This window comes from Stenella coeruleoalba (assembly GCF_951394435.1).
Source record: "Stenella coeruleoalba genome assembly, chromosome: 5".
Lineage (NCBI taxonomy): Eukaryota > Metazoa > Chordata > Mammalia > Artiodactyla > Delphinidae > Stenella > Stenella coeruleoalba.
Window position 1 is genome coordinate 51,180,499 of NC_137150.1, and position 18,907 is coordinate 51,199,405.

General features: G+C 38.1%; 1 protein-coding gene across 9 annotated transcripts in view; it reads left to right on the forward strand.

The window, feature by feature from the left end:
• Positions 1 to 18,907, forward strand: part of ECT2 (epithelial cell transforming 2) — a 63,947-nt gene that overhangs the window by 37,482 nt on the left and 7,558 nt on the right. For 8 of the 9 annotated variants that reach the window (XM_079922953.1, XM_079922956.1, XM_079922958.1 and 5 more), the window contains 2 exons: positions 9,642 to 9,780; positions 11,294 to 11,448. In XM_079922953.1, the coding sequence (XP_079779079.1) occupies positions 9,642 to 9,780; positions 11,294 to 11,448 (294 nt within the window). Of the gene's footprint in view, positions 1 to 9,641; positions 9,781 to 11,293; positions 11,449 to 11,932; positions 12,404 to 18,907 lie in introns of those variants that run through there. The other variant, XM_079922960.1, reaches the window with a different exon arrangement.

An 18,907-nucleotide genomic window follows, 5' to 3' on the forward strand; every position in this document is an offset into this window, starting at 1 on the left:
AACACTGCTGTTTTGTGTGACTTCACTGAATGTTTAAAACCAAACTTTGATTTAATTACAGTAACTTTAAATTAATTTAATTAAGTGATTAAAGTAAATAGCTTAAAGTGAACTTAATCACATTTTTTTGATGAGACTGGTTGTTGACTTAATACTATTAATTGAATGCTTTTAGGAGAAGGCCTAATATTAAGAAATGTGATGATTTTTTATGACTTCAGATCCAAGTCACAATGAAAATTTAGTTTATTTCCATGCAAATAAATGCTTAGGTGAAGAATTTTAGGAACTTCTTATATCTATGTATATTTCTTCAAGATTTACAAAATAATTATGAGTTCTTTTTGAAATTTAAGTAGATTTTTCTAGCAAAGAAATCAGTATTTTGTTGAAGAAGGAGATAAGTGGATTATTTAATACAATGAATTTATAATCCCCTGATTTCTTCCTTAAGTCTCCAGGTTTTAGAGTGAGTTAAGGTCAGTTTATCAGATGCGGTGCAATGATTCTAATTCTAAAATTCTTATCTATCCAAGTTAAATTTTTTCCCCATATTACTCCTACAGGCAGATTGAATTATATTTATGTGCTTTTTCAACCCCTTTCTTTCATTCTTTTATTTGTGTATTTTTAATCAACTAAACAGTCTAATTGGGGGATATAAAGGAATGTATTTTCCTTCATCTCAAAAAATAGAACACATTCTATCTTCTAATGATAAAGTCATTAACCAGGAGACTCATTTGACATTTGTGTTATTGGGTAACTTTTTGTTGCATTCATTGAAGTGATTTTGATGAGTTGCCTTTTTCTTTAAAATTTATACTTCTTCCTTTTATTCCTTTCTACTTCATTTCTTATCTAGTGCTACCCTCTTGTATCATGCACATTAGTATTTTTTTTTTAACATCTTTATTAGAGTCTAATTTTTTTTTTTTTTTGCGGTACGCGGGCCTCTCACTGTTGTGGCCTCTCCCGTTGCGGACCACAGGCCCAGCGGCCATAGCTCACGGGCCAAGCCACTCCGCAGCATGTGGGATCCTTTCGGACCCGGGCACGAACCCGTGTCCCCTGCATTGGCAGGCGGACTCTCAACCACTGCGCCACCAGGGAAGCCCTGGAGTATAATTGATTTACAATGGTGTGTTAGTTTCTGCTTTATAACAAAATGAATCAGCTATACATATACATATATCCCGATATCTCCTCCCGCTTGCATCTCCCTCCCACCATCCCTATCCCACCCCACTAGGTGGTCACAAAGCACCAAGCTGATCTCCCTATGCTATGTGGCTTCTTTCCACTAGCTATCTGTTTTACATTTGGTAGTGTATATATGTTCATGCCAGTCTCTCACTTCATCCCAGCTTACCCTTCCCCCTTTCCGTGTCCGCAAGTCCATTCTCTACGTCTGCTTCTTTATTCCTGTCCTGCCCCTAGGTTCTTCAGAACCTTTTTTTTTTTGTTTTCCATATATATGTGTTACCATATGGTGTTTGTTTTTATCTTTCTGACTTAACTTCACTCTGTATGACAGACTCTAGGTCCATCCACCTCACTACAAATAACTCAGTTTTGTTCTTTTTATGGCTGAGTAATATTCCATTGTATATATGTGCCACATCTTCTTTATCCATTCATCTGTTGATGGACAGACACTTAGGTTGCTTCCATGTCCTGGCTATTATAAATAGAGCTGGAATGAACATTGTGGCACATGACTCTTTGTTTTTTAGGGTTTTTGAGTTTTTTTTTTTAATTTTTCAATTTTATTTTATTTATTTTTTTATACAGCAGGTTCTTATTAGTTACCCATTTTATACATATTAGTGTATATATGTCAATCCCAATCTCCCAATTCATCACACCACCATTCTCCCCCTTGGTGTCCATAACATTTCTTCTCTACATATTTGTTTCTATTTCTGCCCTGCAAACTGGTTCATCTGTACCATTTTTCTAGGCTCCACATATATGCATTAATATACAATATTTTTCTCTTTCTTACTTACTTCACTCTGTATGACAGTCTCTAGATCCATCCACATCTCTACAATGACCCAATTTTGTTCCTTTTTATGGCTGAGTAACATTCCATTGTATATATGTACCACATCTTCTTCATCCATTCATCTGTCAATGGGCATTTGTGTGTATTGAAGAATCCTTGCATTCCTGGGATAAACCCCACTTGATCATGGTGTATGATCCTTTTAATGTGCTGTTGGATTCTGTTTGCTAGTATTTTGTTGAGGAATTTTGAATCTATGTTCATCAGTGATATTGGCCTGTAGTTTTCTTTCTTTGTGACATCTTTGTCTAGTTTTGGTATCATGGTGATGGTGGTCTCGTAGAATGAGTTTGGGTGTGTTCCTCCCTCTGCTATATTTTGGAAGAGTTTGAGAAGGATAGGTGTTAGCTCTTCTCTAAACGTTTGATAGAATTCACCTGTGAAGCCATCTGATCCTAGGCTTTTGTTTGTTGGAATATTTTTTATTTTATTTTATTATTTTTTGTTGTTGTTGGAATATTTTTAATCATAGTTTCAAATGCAGTGCTTGTGATTGGTCTGTTCATATTTTCTATTTCTTCCTGGTTCAGTCTTGGAAGGTTGTGCATTTCTAAGAATTTGTCCATTTCTTCCAGGTTGTCCATTTTATTGGCATATAGTTGCTTGCAATAGTTTCTCATAATCCTTTGTATTTTCTGCATTGTCAGTTGTTACTTTTCCTATTTCTTTTCTAATTCTATTGATTTGAGTCTTCTCCCTTTTTTTCTTGATGAGCCTGACTAATGGTTTATCAATATGGTTTATTTTCTCAAAGAACCAGCTTTTAGTTTTATTGATCTTTGCTATTGTTTCCTTCATTTCTTTTACATTTATTTCTGATCTGATCTTTATGACTTCTTTCCTTCTGCTAACTTTGGGGTTTTTTTGTTCTTCTTTCTCTAATTGCTTTAGGTGTAAGGTTAGGTTGTTTATTTGAGATGTTTCTTGTTTCTTGAGGTAGGATTGTATTGCTATAAAGTTCCCTCTTAGAACTGCTTCTGCTGCATCCCATGGGTTTTGGGTCATCGTGTTTTCCTTGTCATTTGTTTCTAGGTTTTTGTTTTGTTTTGTTTTGTTTTTTTTGTGGTACATGGGCCTCTCACTGCTATGGCCTCTCCCGTTGTGGAGCACAGGCTCCGGACGCGCAGGCTCAGCAGCCATGGCTCACGGTCCCAGCCGCTCCGTGGCATGTGGGATCCTCCCAGACCAGGGCACGAACCCCCATCCCCTGCATCAGCAGGCGAACTCTCAACCACTGCGCCACCAGGGAAGCTCTCTAGGTATTTTTTGATTTCCTCTTTGATTTCTTCAATGATCTCTTGGTTCTCACTAGTGTACTGTTTAGCCTCCATATGTTTGTATTTTTTCCTGTAATTGATATCTAGTCTGATAGCGTTGTGGTTAGAAAAGAAACTTGATATGATTTCAGTTTTCTTAAATTTACCAAAGCTTGATTTGTGACCCAAGATATGATCTCTCCTGGGGAATGTTCTATAAGCACTTGAGAAGAAAGTGTATTCTATTGTTTTTGGATAGAATGTCCTATAACTATCAATTAAGTCCGTCTTGTTTAATGTATCATTTAAAGCTTGTGTTTCCTTATTTATTTTCATTTTGGATGATCTGTCCATTGTTGAAAGTGGGGAATTAAAGTCCCCTAATATGAATTTGTTACTGTCGATTTCTCCTTTTATGGCTGTTAGCATTTGCCTTATGTGCTCCTATGTTGGATGCATAAATATTTACAATTGTTATATCTTCTTAGATTGATCCCTTGATCATTATGTAGTGTCCATATTTGTCTCTTGTAATAGTCTTTGTTTTAAAGTCTGTTTTGTCTGATATGAGAATTGCTACTCCAGCTTTTTTTTTTTTTTTTTTTTTTGTGATACGCGGGCCTCTCACTGCTGCAGCCTCTTCCGTCACGGAGCACAGGCTCCGGACGTGCAGGTGCAGCGGCCATGGCTCATGGGCCCAGCCACTCCGCGGCACGCGGGACCCTCCCGGACTGGGGCACGAACCCGTATCCCCTGCATTGGCAGGCAGACTCCCAACCACTGCGCCACCAGGGAAGCCCTCCAGCTTTCTTTTGATTTCCTTTTGCTTGGAATATCTTTTTCCATCCCTTCACTTTCAGTCTGTATGTGTCCCTAGGTCTGGAGTGGGTCCCTTGTAGACAGCATATGTACGGGTCTTGTTTTTGTATCCGTTCACCCAGTCTGTGTCTTTTGGTTGGAACACTTAATCCATTTACATTTAAGGTAGTTATCGATATGTATGTTCCTATTACCATTTTCTTAATTGTTTTGGGTTTGTTATTGTAGTTCTTTTCCTTCTTTTGTTTTTCCTGCCTAGAGAAGTTCCTTTAGCATTTGTTGTAAAGCTGGTTTGGTGGTGCCGAATTCTCTTAGCTTTTGCTTGTCTGTAAAGGTTTTAATTTCTCCATCGAATCTGAATGAGATCCTTGCTGGGTAGAGTAATCTTGGTGGTAGGTTTTTCCCTTTCATCACTTTAAATATTTCCTGCTACTCCCATCTGGCTTGCAGAGTTTCTGCTGAAGGATCAGCTGTTAACCTTATGGGGATTCCCTTGTATGTTATTTGTTGTTTTTCCCTTGCTGCTTTTAATATTTTTTCTTTGTATTTAATTTTTAGTAGTTTGATTAATTTGTGTCTTGGCGTGTTTCTCCTTGGATTTATCCTGTATGGGACTCTCTTTGCTTCCTGGATTTGATTGACTATTTCCTTTCCCATATTAGGGAAGTTTTCAAGTATAATCTCTTCAAATATTTTCTCAGTCCCTTTCTTTTTCTCTTCATCTTCTGGGACCCCTATAATTCGAATGTTGGTATGTTTAATGTTGTCCCAGAGGTCTCTGAGACAGTCCTCAGTTCTTTTCATTCTTTTTTTCTTTATTCTGCTCTGCGGTAGTTATTTCCACTATGGTATCTTCCAAGTCACTTATCCGTTCTTCTTTCTCAGTTATTCTGCTATTGATTCCTTCTAGAGAATTTTTAATTTCATTTATTGTGCTGTTCATCATTGTTTGTTTGCTCTTTAGTTCTTCTAGGTCCGTGTTAAACACTTCTTGTATTTCCTCCATTCTATTTCCAAGATTTTGGATCATCTTTACCATCATTACTCTGAATTTGTTTTCAGGTACACTGCCTATTTCCTCTTCATTTGTTTGGTCTGGTGGGTTTTTACCTTGCTCCTTCATCTGCTGTGTGTTTCTCTGTCTTCTCATTGTTCTTAACTTACTGTGTTTGGGGTTTCCTTTTCGCAGGCTGCAGGTTCGTAGTTCCCATTGATTTTGGTGTCTGGCCCAGTGGCTAAAGTTGGTTCAGTGGGTTGTGTAGGCTTCCTGGTGGAGGGGACTGGTGCCTGTGTTCTGGTGGATGAGGCTGGATCTTGTCTTTCTGGTGGACATGACTGCATCCGGTGGTGTGTTTTGTGGTTTTGTGGTGTCTGTGACCTTATTATGATTTTAGGCAGCCTCTCTGCTCATGGGTAGCATTGTGTTCCTGTCTTGTTAGTTGTTTGGGATAAGGTATCCAGCACTGTAGCTTGCTGGTTGTTGAGTGGAGCTGGGTCTTAGCTTTGAGATGCAGATCTCTGGGAGAGCTTTCGCCGTTTGATATTACATGGAGTCGGGAGTTCTCTGGTAGACCAGTATCCTGAACTTGGCTCTCCCACGTCAGAGGCACAGGCCTGACACCTGGCTGGAGCACCAAGACCCTGTTAGCCACATGGCTCAGAAGAAAAGGGAGAAACAAAGACATAAAGAAAGAAAGAAAAATAAATAAAATGAAGTTATTAAAATAAAAAATAAAAACGTCATTAAAAATAAAAAAATAAGAAGTAATTTAAAAAAAGAAAAGAAAGAGAGAAGAGAACGACCAAAGCAAAAAACAGATCCACCAATGATCACAAGCGCCAAAAACTATACTAAAAAAAAAAAGCAGACAGACAGAGCCTTAGGACAAATGGTAAAAGCAACGCTATACAGACAGAATCACACAAAGAAGCACACACATACACATTCACAAAAAGAGAAAAAGGGGGAAAAAATCTATGTATTAAAAAAAAAAATAGGAAGAGAGCAACCAAAGCAATAAACAAATCTACCAATGATAATAAACTCTAAATACTAAACTAAGATAAACATAAGACCAGACACAAATGAGATGCAGAAAGCAAACCCCAAGTCTACAGTTGCTCCCAAAGTCCACCTCCTCAATTTGGAATGATTCGTTGTCTATTCAGGTATTCCACAGATGCAGGGTACATCAGGGCGACTGTGGAGATTTCATCCGCTGCTCCTGAAGCTGCAGGGAGAGATTTCCTTTCTCTTTGTTCCCACAGCTCCTGGGGTTCAGCTTTAGATTTGGCCGTGACTCTGCATGTAGGTCGCCTGAGCGCATCTGTTCCCACCCAGACAGGACGGGGTTAAAGGAGCAGCTGATTAGGGGGCTCTGGCTCACTCAGGCTGGGGGGAGGGAGGGGTATAGAATGTGGGGCCGAGCCTGCGGCGGCAGAGGCCCACATGACGTTGCAACAGCCTGAGGTGCGCCATGTGTTCTCCCGGGGAAGTTGTCCCTGGATCACAGGACCCTGGCAGTGGCGGGCAGCACAGGCTCCCAGGAGGGGAGGTGTGAGTAGTGACCTGTGCTTGCACACAGGCTTCTTGGTGGCTGCAGCAGCAGCCTTGGTGTCTCATGCCCGTCTCTCGTGTCCGTGCTGATAGCCGCGACTTGCACCCGTCTCTGGACCTCATTTAGGCGGTGCTCTGAATCCCCTCTCCTCATGCACCCCAAAACAATGATCTCTTGCCTTTTTGGCAGCTCCATATTTTTACCCGGACTCTCTCCCGACTAGCTGTGGTGCACTAGCCCCTTCAGAGTGTGTTCACGCTGCCAACCCCATTCCTCTCCCTGGGATCTGACCGAAGCCCAAGCCTCAGCTCCCAGCCCCCGCCCGCCCCGGCAGCTGAGTAGACAATCCTCTTGGGCTGGTGAGTGCTTGTCGGCACCGATCCTCTGTGTGGGAATCTCTCCACTTTGCCCTCTGCACCCCTGTTGCTGCGCTCTCCTCCATGGCACTGAAGTTTCCCCCCAACCCACCCCCCTGTCCCCACCAGTGAACGGGCTTCGTAATGTGTGGAAACCTTTCCTCCTTCACAGCTCCCTCCCACTGGTTCAGGTCCCATCCCTATCCTTTTGTCTCTGTTTATTCTTTTTTCTTTTGCCCTACCCAGGTACGTGGGGGAGTTTCTTGCCTTTTGGGAGGTCTGAGGTCTTCTGCCAGCGTTCAGTAGGTGTTCTGTAGGAGTTGTTCCACATGCAGATGTATTTCTGATGTATTTGTGGGGAGGAAGATGATCTCCGTGTCTTACTCCTCCGCCATCTTGAAGGTCTCCTGCACATTAGTTTTTAAAGTATAAATACAACGGAATCTTAGAGAACAAGCCAGGTACAGTTACAGGTGCAATAAAATCTCACCAAAAATTTACTTGTGTTAAAGAGTTTTGTTGTTGTGAGGTTAGTGGAAAATGGTATTTTCATTTGGTCAGTACTGTCACAAAACACAGAAGTAAAGGCAGTGAAAATACTGTACACAATTGACCTTACCCTGAACTGAGAAAGTTATAAAAAATCATGAGGCAGATAATTCTGAACTACTTGTCTCCCCTGTAATGAGAGCTTTAGCCTGCTCTGCTTTTGAGAACAGGGACTAGGTAGAGTCAATTTTTGATCATATTTTATTTGAATCTGCAGTATCATGCTCACTGAGTACCATGTAGCTGCTTAGTAGTTCTGTTTGTTTGCTTTCATTAAAGCTTTTGTAAGTTTTTCCTGTTGACGTTCATAGGTCAGCTGGCTCCATTCATCTAATAGGTTAGGTTATCTGTACTTCCTTTGCTAATCCATTCTGGTCTTTATCCTCTTAATCCTTAGATAGTTGAGACTTACTTTAAATTTTACATCCCCTTCAATTTTTGTGAAGTCTTCTACAACTGGCTCATTGACTTACCTTCCATTTTAATTCCTGCCATTGGTCATTCCTTGTAGCCTCCAAGTCTGTTATCTGATACCCTGGTTTCTCACTTCCTTCATCTTCCTGAATTCAGTGACTTTTTGTTCTACTCTCTCTTAGTCTCCATGTCAGAATCACATTAACTGTAACATTTCTATTTCTAACATTAAATTTGAACTCCAAATTTATAATTTGGACTTTTAGATTTATAAACTCTTATTCTTTAGCTTGTTTAAAAAAAAAAAAACAAAACTTTGAGCAAATTTGGAATGAAGAGAATGATAAAAGTTAGAAGCATTTAAAATAGATAAGATCTAAACTGACTTCACTTAAACATGACAGGTGATGTATCTATATTTTGAGTTTTTACCTTGATGGACTAGCATTTGTATCATCAATATTAGCACTTGTCATTGTTTTTCCTTTTTAAAAATGAAACTTAAAATTATTTATTTTGCTTAGCTAAATTAAAAGTATATTCAAATAGTACAGTGGAAATAATTATTTAAAGAATCAGCTTTTTTCATATATTAATGTAAATGGGCCTTTAATATTTGATATGTATCATAGATCTGTGTCATATTTCTGCATCAATGTGAATATGATACTGACTGCCTTTTGATCTTTTCTCATTAGCCAACACAAGCTATCAACAGTACATTTTTCAGCCTTACTTTGTCATATTCATGATGATGACCAGTCAATCTCAATTCATTAAGTAACTTAATCTAAATCATTTTGTGTTAATGTCTTTCAGTTGATGATTATAACCCTCAAAGAAATGTTCTTTTAAAAAGGCAAAATAATATACTAGGATTTCATGGAAATGAAAACAATAAATTTAAAGACCTTATAAAATTCACAGAACTCAAATACATCATGAGTCCCAGGGTCCTTTCTGATTTTGCTCCTGTCTTCTCCAGCATTACTTTACCTGTCTTCCTTTGCATGAGTTCCCAGTTTAGGTAAAGTTATATCTTAACATAGCACCTTGACTTTATAATTTGTATCAATTTTTAATGTATTATTTAGTTACTCTAATTTTCCTGTTTGTCAATAGTATGTAGGTATCATGAGAGCCAGAACCATTTCTGTATTATTCACTCCTTTATCCTCAGTGCCTTGCAAAGCATCTGAGATAATTGTGTATTCTGCTCTTACACTGAAATCAATTATCTTTTGAACCCAAGGCAGCAATCCCAGAGCAACTATTCCCCTTTCCGAATTCAAGGCCTTTTATTGAAGGTTCCTTCATCCTTTGATCCTGTTACTTCTCACAGTGCTTCTAAGTTCTTTCACACCTCTGGGGTCTTTTCCATATATCCTGTTTTCCTGACTTTTGAGCTCTTCTCATATAAACATGAGCATTCCTGCTACATAGTTACATGTATGAATTTGTCACATAGTAACTATGCTTATCAGATAATAATTTTGGAATGACTGGTAGTTAAATAAGCTGCATATAGATTTATGTGATTAGTGCCATTTAACTTTTAAGCATTTGGTGTTTGTTTTTATGTTACTCACGATGACTTTTTTTTTTTTTCTATAATCAGATAGCAAGAAAACGACACAAGGTTATTGGCACTTTTAGGAGTCCTCATGGCCAGACCCGACCCCCAGCTTCTCTTAAGCATATTCATCTAATGCCTCTTTCTCAGATTAAGAAGGTGCTAGACATACGAGAGACAGAAGGTATGGTCATTGGATAAACTATTGGCTAGATAAAAATAGTTTATATTCATTGAAAGTTTGATTCCCTTATATATATTTTTTAAGCTGGTATATTATCTTTAAATATTGTTGGTTAGTTCTGGCAAAGTAATTGTTCTTATACTTCAACTACATCTCTAGGAACTGGGAGGTTTTTAGTTCAAATGAAAATACTATCTCAGTCTGAAGGATATCTTCATCTCTTAAGGGACAGAGAGCTTTTAAGTGGTTACATGTCAAAATAGAGCCCATTCCCACACTAAAACTTATTTTTATTCCTTCAGAATCCAAAGACAATTGTAGTCTATTACCTGTGCCCCACAGCTTATAACCTTCCCTGTTGCCAATGGCTGTATTGTTAGGGATACACTTAGGATATGACAGGAATAGATGTGCATGAGTAAGTACACCTAAAGTAACTATGGTAGACTCAACATGGGCTCAAATGTGTATTAAGGAAAGCTTTTACTCTATACTTTGGGAGTGTTAGAGAGGATTCTTTGAAGGCCTGAAATTGGGAAAAGTTTATACCTACTGGCGCAGTATCAGTTTTTAAAATAGTACCTAGTGATGTGCATGCCTGGCAATATTTTGCTTGTTTAGGCATATATTTTTACAGTGTAAACTGGTTCCATTACTGATCCCATCCTCAAATGATGGAAAGCTTTTAATTTAAGAGAAACAATAAAAAAACCCTTGAATGGCAACTTACATTGCTATCTTTACTCAATTGTCAAATTCTGGATTTATTAAAGGTTACATAGAACATTCACTTAAATGATCTCTATATTTTTGGATTATAATTAGGGAAGACTTCATTGTTTAAAATAGGTTCTGTTTTAGCATCTTGGTCATAAAACATTTTGTAACAATTTGAGTATTTTATTTATTTGAACTTGATTTAAATAGGTTGAATTATTGAATTATTCTTACAATGTCACTTTATTTTAAAACTTAAATTCTAGAATTCTAAGAAATGATATAATCTAATTTTTTAAAACTCCATCAAAGAAAATATGAAATGTCATGGAAAATACTGCTTACTTAACAATATCATTGTTGGTTCCTCACATGGTACATACTATTATAATTCTTTCCAGTGTTTCAACTTAATATGATGCTATTCTTTGTCCAGTTAAAAACAGAGGGGAGGGCTTCCCTGGTGGCACAGTGGTTGAGAGTCCGCCAGCCGATGCAGGGGACACGGGTTTGTGCCCTGGTCTGGGAAGATGCCACGTGCTGCGGAGCGGCTAGGCCCGTGAGCTGTGGCCCCTGAGCCTGTGCGTCCAGAGCCTATGCTCCGCAACGGGAGAGGCCGCAACAGTGAGAGGCCCGTGTAACGCAAAAAAAAAAAAAAAAAAAAAAAAGCAGAGGGGACAGAAAAGGTAGAGAAGAGATAATTTTTTGGAGTTTCATTGCTCTGAGGGAACTTGTGTTAAGTCTGTCATTTTCCAAGGAGTAACATTTAATGTTTGTGATTATTCTGGAACCCTAGATTGCCATAATGCTTTTGCCTTGCTTGTGAGGCCACCTACAGAGCAGGCAAATGTGCTGCTCAGTTTCCAGATGACATCAGAGGAACCTCCAAAAGAAAACTGGCTAAAGATGCTGTGTCGACATGTAGCCAACACCATTTGTAAAGCAGATGCTGTAAGTTCTTAAACCACTATTATAATGAAAGTTTAAACTCCATGGTAATATACAGACTAAACGTCTACGTTTCTAATGACTTGTTAATTATGGATGAAGGAGAGTTTGTGTTGTGTTTATTGAGGAAAACTGATTTAAAAGTTGCTTTGGAGGAAATTTTTAAAAATATAGACACATGAAACATTTCTTTGAGTCCCTAGCTTACAGACAGGGCCTCATATATAAGGCCTCATAGCCTTACAGCTCCTTTGACTCTGCTGTAGTGAAGCTTTTGGGACTTATAATGTATTTTCATTAGTGCTCTTTGACTTGGCTATCTGTGAGAGAGTATTTTGTTCTATTGTTCTTTTATCTTATTGAGATCAATAGGTGAATTGTAGCAAGTTGTTTTTCCTGTCAGGCAAGTTGCCAATGCAGTTTTCTTAGTCCAGTCTCTTAAAATCAAATGCCATTATGAATATATAACCATTTTTATCCTGTACAGATTAAAGTGAAGATATATGAGAAAATCAAATTCTTGAAGTTAAATGACTCACCAGAAATCAGGTAGCTTGTAGTAGATCTTGGATGAAATCTAGGTCCATTAAAAGATAATTTGGGGGCTTCCCTGGTGGCGCAGTGGTTGAGAGTCCACCTGCTGATGCAGGGGACACGGGTTCGTACCCCTGTCCAGGAAGATCCCACATGCCGCGGAGCGGCTAGGCCCGTGAGCCATGGCCGCTGAGCCTGCACGTCCGGAGCCTGTGCTCCGCAAACGGGAGAGGCCACAACAGTGAGAGGCCCACATACCGCAAAAAAAAAAGAAAAAAAAGATAATTTGATTTCTTCATTATATATGGGAGAGACATGTGATAGATATAGATCCCTTCATCTTTGCACAAATGACATAGATGGAGGAGAATGTATAGACAGATAACCTTTTTCAGTATAGTACTTGGACATTTCCTGTGGGAATAAAACATACAGTTTATTATAGTTAAATCTGATCTTAAAGACATTGAGGTATAATTATTATTGCTTATAAAGTAAATACTTTATTAAAAGTATTTACCTAACTGTTTAGAAAAATTAACAGACTTTTAAATTTTATGTTTTTTAATTGAAGTATAGTTGATTTACAGCATTGTGTTACTTTCTGGTGTACAGCAAAGTGATTCAGTCATACATATATATATACACACATATTCTTTTTCATTATGGTTTATTATAGGATACTGAATATAGTTCCCTGTGCTATACAGTAGGACCTTGTTGTTTATCTATTTTATATATAGTAGTTTGTATCTGCTGATCCCAAACTCCTAGTTTATCCCTCTCCCACCCCTGTTCCCCTTTGGTAACCATAAGTTTTTACATTTTCTATGTCTGTGAGTCTGTTTCTTTTTCGTAAATAAGTTCATTTATGTCCTATTTTAGATTCCACATATAAGTGGTATCATATGGTATTTGTCTTTTCTCTTTGTGATTTACTTCATTTAGTATGATAATCTCTAGGTCCATCCATGTTGCTGCATGGCATACTTTCATTCTTTTTCATGGCTGAGGGGTAGTCAGTCCATTTTTTTAAACTTTTTTTCTTTTTAAATTAATTAATTATTTATTTTTGGCTGCATTGGGTCTTTGCTGCTGCGCACGGGCTTTTTTCCTAGCTGTGGCGAATGGGGGCTACTCTTCGTTGCTGTGCGCAGGCTTCTCGTTGTGGTGGCTTCTCGTTGCAGAGCATGGGCTCTAGGCACGTGGGCTTCAGTAGTTGTAGCTCGCCACCAGAGAAGTCCCTATTCCATTTTGTATATATACCACATCTTCTTTATCCATTCATCTGTCAGTGGACATTTAGGTTGCTTCCATGTCTCAGCAATTGTAAATTGTGCTGCTGTGGACATTGGGGTGCATGTATTTTTGAATTATAGTTTTCTCTGGATATATACCCAGGAGTGGGATTCCTAGGTCATACGATAACTCTATTTTTAGTTTTTTTAAGGAACCTCCATACTGTTTTCATAGTGGCTGCACCAGTTTACGTTCCAACCAACAGTGTAGGAGGGTTCCCTTTTTCTCCACACCCTCTCTGGGATTTGTTATTTGTAGAGTTTTTAATGATGGCCATTCTGACTGGTGTGAGGGGTACCTCATTGTAGGTTTGATTTTCATTTCTCTAATAATTAGTGATGTTGAGCATCTTTCCATGTGCCTCTTGGCCATCTGTATGTCTTCTTTGGAGAAATGTTTATTTAGGTCTTCTGCCCAGTTATTGATTGGGTTGTTTTCTTGTTATAGAGTTGTATGAACTATTTGTATATTTTGGAAGTTAATCCCTTGTTGATTGAATCGTTTGCAAATATTTTCTCCCCTTTTGTAGGTTGTCTTTTCTTTATATGGTTTCCTTCCTGTGCAAACGCTTATAAGTTTGATTAGGTCCAATTTGTTTATTTTTGCCTTTATTTCTATTGCCTTGGAAGACGGACCTAAGAAAACGTTGGTACAATTTATGTCAGAATGTTTTGCCTGTGTTCTCTTCTAGGAGTTTTATGGTGTCTTGTCTTATATTTAATTCTTTACCATTTTGAGTTTATTTTTATGTATGGCGTGAGGGTGTCTTCTCACTTCATTGATTTACATACAGCTGTCCAGCTTTCCCAGCACCAGTTGCTGAAGAGAGTGTCTTTTCTCCATTGTATATTCTTGCCTCCTTTGTCAAAGGTTAATTGACTGTAGGTATGTTGGTTTATTTCTGGTCTCTCTGTTCTGTTCCATTGATCCATATGTCTGTTTGGGGGCCAATACAACACTGTTTTGATTACTGTAGCTTTGTAGTATTCTCTCAAGTCTGAGAGGGTTATGCCTCCAGCCTTGTTATTTTTCCTCAGGATTGCTTTGGTAATTCTGTTTTTTTTATGGTTCCATATAAATATGAGAACTATTTGTTTTAGTTCTGTGAAAAATGTCATGAGTAACTTGATAGGGATTGCATTAAATCTGTAGATTGCTTTGGGTAGTATGGCTGTTTTAACAATATTAATTCTTCCAATCAAGAGCATGATTTCATTTCTTTGAATCATCTTCAGTTTCCTTTAACAATTTTCTAGTGTTCTCAGCATATAAATCTTTGACCTCCTTGGTCAGGTTTATTCCTAAATATTTTGTGTGTGTATGATGTAGTTTTAAAAGGGATTTTTTCTTTTTTTTTTTTTTAACTTTCTGATATTTCATTGTTAGTGTAAAGAAATACAACAGATTTCTGTATGTTAATCTTGTATCATTACCTTGCTGAATTTATCAGTTCTAATAGTTTTTGTGTGGAGTCTATAGGGTTTTCTATATTTAGTGTCATGTCATCTGCATGTAATGACAGTTTTACCTCTTTTCCAATTTTGATACCTTTTATTCCTTTTTCTTGTCCATTGCTGTGGCTCAGACTTCCAATCCTATATTGAATAGAAGTGGTGAGAGTGGGCACCCTTGTCTTGTTCCAGATTTTCGCGGGGAGGCTTTCAGCTTTTCAACATTGAGTATTATCTTGGCTGGGGGTTTGTCAAAACAGCTTTTATTATGTTGCAATATGTTCCCTCTATACCCGCTTTGGTAAGAGTTTTTATCATGAATGGACATTGAATTTTATCAGATGCTTTTCCTGCATCTATTGAGATGATCATGTGTTTTTTGTCTTTTCTTTTGTTGATGTGGTGTTATCACACTGATATTTGTATGTCGAACCATCTTTGTGACCCTGGGATGAATCCAACTTGATTGTGGTATATGATCTTGTTTTTATGTGTTGTTGGATTTGGTTTGCTAATATTTTGTTGAGAATTTTTTCACTTATATTCATCAAAGATATTGGCCTTTAATTTTCTTTTTTGGTATTGTTTTTGGTTTTGGTATCAGGGTGATGGTGGCTTTTAGAACGCCTTTGGGAGTGTCCCCTTTTCAATCTTTTGGTGGAAGAGCTTGGGGAGGGTTTTTATAAGTTCTTCTTTGTATGCTTGGCAGAATTCCTCAGTGAAGCCATGTGGTCCTGACTTCGGTTTGCAGGGAGTTTTTTCATTACATATTGTATTTCACTTCTAGTGAATGGTCTGTTCAAATTTTCTTTCTTCTTCATTCAGTTTTGGTGGGTTGTATGTTTCTAGAAAATTGTACATTTTTTCTAGGTTGTTGAATTTGTTGGCATATAATTGTTCATAGTATTGTCTTGTGGTTTTTTAAATTTCTGTTGTACTGGTTGTTATTTCTCCTCTTTCATTTCTTATTTTATTTGGTTTCTCTGTTCTTGATGAGCCTGAAGAGAGGTTTGTTGATTTTGTTTACCATTTCAAAGAACCAGCTCTTTTCTTTTGTTTTTTAATCTATATTTTATTTATTTTCTCTCTGATCTTTATTATTTCCTTCCTTATAAGAACTTCTTTTGCTGCATGCCATAGATTTTGTATGGTTGTGTTTTTATGTCATATGTTTCAAGGTATCTTCTGATTTCCTCTTTGATCGCATCATCAACCCATTGGTTTTTGTAGCATGTTTTTTAGTCTCCATGTAATCATTTTTTTCTCATTTCTCTTTTTGTGGTTGATTTCTAGTTTCACACCTTTGTGGTCAGAAAAGATGCTTGAAATAATTTCTATCCTCTTAAATTTGTTCAGGCTTGTTTTTTGTCCTAGTATGTGGTTTGTCCTAGAGATTATTCCATGTGCACTTAAAAAGAATGTGTATTCTGGTTTTTTGGGATGTAATGTCCTGAAAATAGCAATTAAGTCTAACTGTTCTGTTGTATCATTTAGGATCTCTCTTGCCTTACTGATTTTTATATCTGGAAGATCTGTCCATTGGTGTGAGTGAGGTGTTAAAGTCTCTTACTATTGTATTCCTGTCAATTTCTCCCTTTATGTCTGTTACCATTTGCTTTTTGTATTTAGGTGCTCCTATACTGCATATGTTAACAAGTGTTATGTTAACGAGTGTAATAGCCTCTTCTTGTATTGACCCTTTTATCATTATAGAGTGTCCTTTATTATCTTTATTACATTAGTTTTAGAGTCTGTTTTTGTCTGATAGGAGTATTGCTAGACCCACTTTCTTGTCATTTCTGTTTGCATGAAATATCTTTTTCCATCTCATCACTTTCAATCTATGTGTGTCCTTCGCCCTAAAGTGGGTCCCTTGTAGGCAGCATATTGTAAGCTTCTGTTTTTTTATTCAACCTTCCACTCTGTGTCTTTTTATTAGAGAATTTAGTCCATTGACATTTTAGGTAATTATTGGTAGATATGTATTTATTGCCATTTTAAACCTTGTTTTCCAGTTGATTTTGTATTTCTTCTTTGTTCCTTTCTTTTTGTTTTTCATTTTGTAGTTTGATGGTTTTCTTTTGTATTACGCTTTTGTTCTGTTCTTTTTGGTTTTTGTGAATCTGTTGTATATTTTTCATACTCACCTCCCCCACATTTTATGATTTTGATGTCTTCTTTTACATCTTCATGTTTATTCTTTAGGTGTTCATTGTAGTTATCATTGCTTTCACAAAAATTTATTTTTTTAATCTGTATACTGGCTTATTTAAGTGATTTACTTTCCAGTTGAGATATTTCTCTTTCCTCTAGATTCTTGCTTCTTTTCTATTTAAAGAAGACCTTTCAATACTCCTATTAAGATAGGTTTAATATTACTGTATTCTTTTAGTTTTTGCTTGTCTGAGAAATTCTTTATCTCTCCTTCTATCCTAAGTGATAATCTTGCTGGCTAGAGTATCCTGGGTTGCAGCTTCTTCCCTTTCAAGACTTTGAATATATCTTGCCACTCCCTTCTGGTCTTCAATGTTTCTGTAGAGAAATCAGCTGATAGCCTTATGTGGTTTCCCTTGTAATTAACGCTTTGTTTTTCTCTTGCTGCCTTTAGAATCCTCATATCTTTTAACTTCTGTCATTTTAATTATAATATGTCTTGGTGTAGGTCTGTTTGGGTTCTTCTTGTTTGGGGCCCTCTGTGCTTCCTGTACCTGGGTATCTGTTTCCTTCTTTATATTTGGGAAGTCATCAGCCATAATTTCTTCAAATACATTTTTTTTTTTTTTCCAGTACGCGGGCCTCTCACTGTTGTGGCCTCTCCCGTTGCGGAGCACAGGCTCCGGACGCGCAGGCTCGGTGGCCATGGCTCACGGGCCCAGCCGCTCCGTGGCATGTGGGATCTTCCTGGACTGGGGCACGAACCCATGTCCGCTGCATCGGCAGGCAGACTCTCAAACACTACGCCACCAGGGAAGCTCCAAATAAATTTTTGATCCCCTTTTCTCTTTGTTTTCCTTCTGGGATCCCTATTATGCATAGATCTGGATACTTTATATTATCCCATAGGTCTCGTTTATTGCTTTCCTTTTTTTTTTTTCATTTGTGTTTCTGTCTGCTGTTCTGATTGGGTGATTTCCATTATTCTATCTTCCAGATCACTTATAAGTTCTTTTGCATTATCCAGTTTGTTGTTGATTGCCTCGAGTTCAGCTTTTGTTTTGGGAAATGATTTTTCTAATTTAATTGCCTCCTTTTTATAGTTTTTAGTTCCTTTTTACAGTAATGTGCATTTCTATTGATAGACTTGCTTAATTACTTCAGTATTTTCATTACCTCCTTTTTGGACTCGGATCTGCTAGACTGCAGATGTCTGTTTCATTGTTCTTTCAGGGGAATTCTCTTGGTCTTTTAATTGGGAGTGTTTCCTCTGCTTCATTTTACTTCTGTTTCTCTGACTCTGAATTAAGGAGAAATAGTTATCTGCTGTGGTCTTGAAGGGCTGTTTTTTGTGTTTCCCTGTGTAGCCCTCGTGAGTGTAATATTTTTGTTCAAGGGCTGTTTTTATTATGGATGTCTGCCACATTTTTCTTTAGTGTGTGTTAGCTGTTATCCCCTTGATAGGGGGTATGATTGTTACCGTGATGACCAGAGCCTGCACTGATGTTGAGTGTGGCCTCCTCTTTGCTCTTTGGTTGTCACAGCTCTGTCAGGGGCAGGGTCTGCACCCCAGTTGTTGGAGTAGATGCCACCAGCTCTGTTTCTGGACTGGTGTGAGGTAGTTGGGCTTGAATGCCCCTGCTGGGAGAGGAACCCCTGATTATTCCTCTGCAGAAGCTGTCTACTGGGAAGTCGCTCTGTGGTTTTGCTTGTTACCTGTCGTGTTGGCTCACCAATGTATACTGTCTTTGGCACTGCCCTCAGTCCCACCTCAACCATGGGAATTCAGACAGTAAGCTGGGGTATCTCTCAGGTGCTGTGCTCACAAAGCCACTAGCATAGATCTTTTGACATGGAACCACTGAGTTCAAGCACTGGTATACCATGGTCGTGCACCTGGACTGGGTCAAGCATCTGGACCCACCGTAGGAGCTACTGAGTCAGCCCAGACCCCGGCCCCGGCTCTGTGTGTGAGCGCCAGCAGAGCCTGCTATCGCCAGACCTGCCCCAGCCACAGGAGCGCC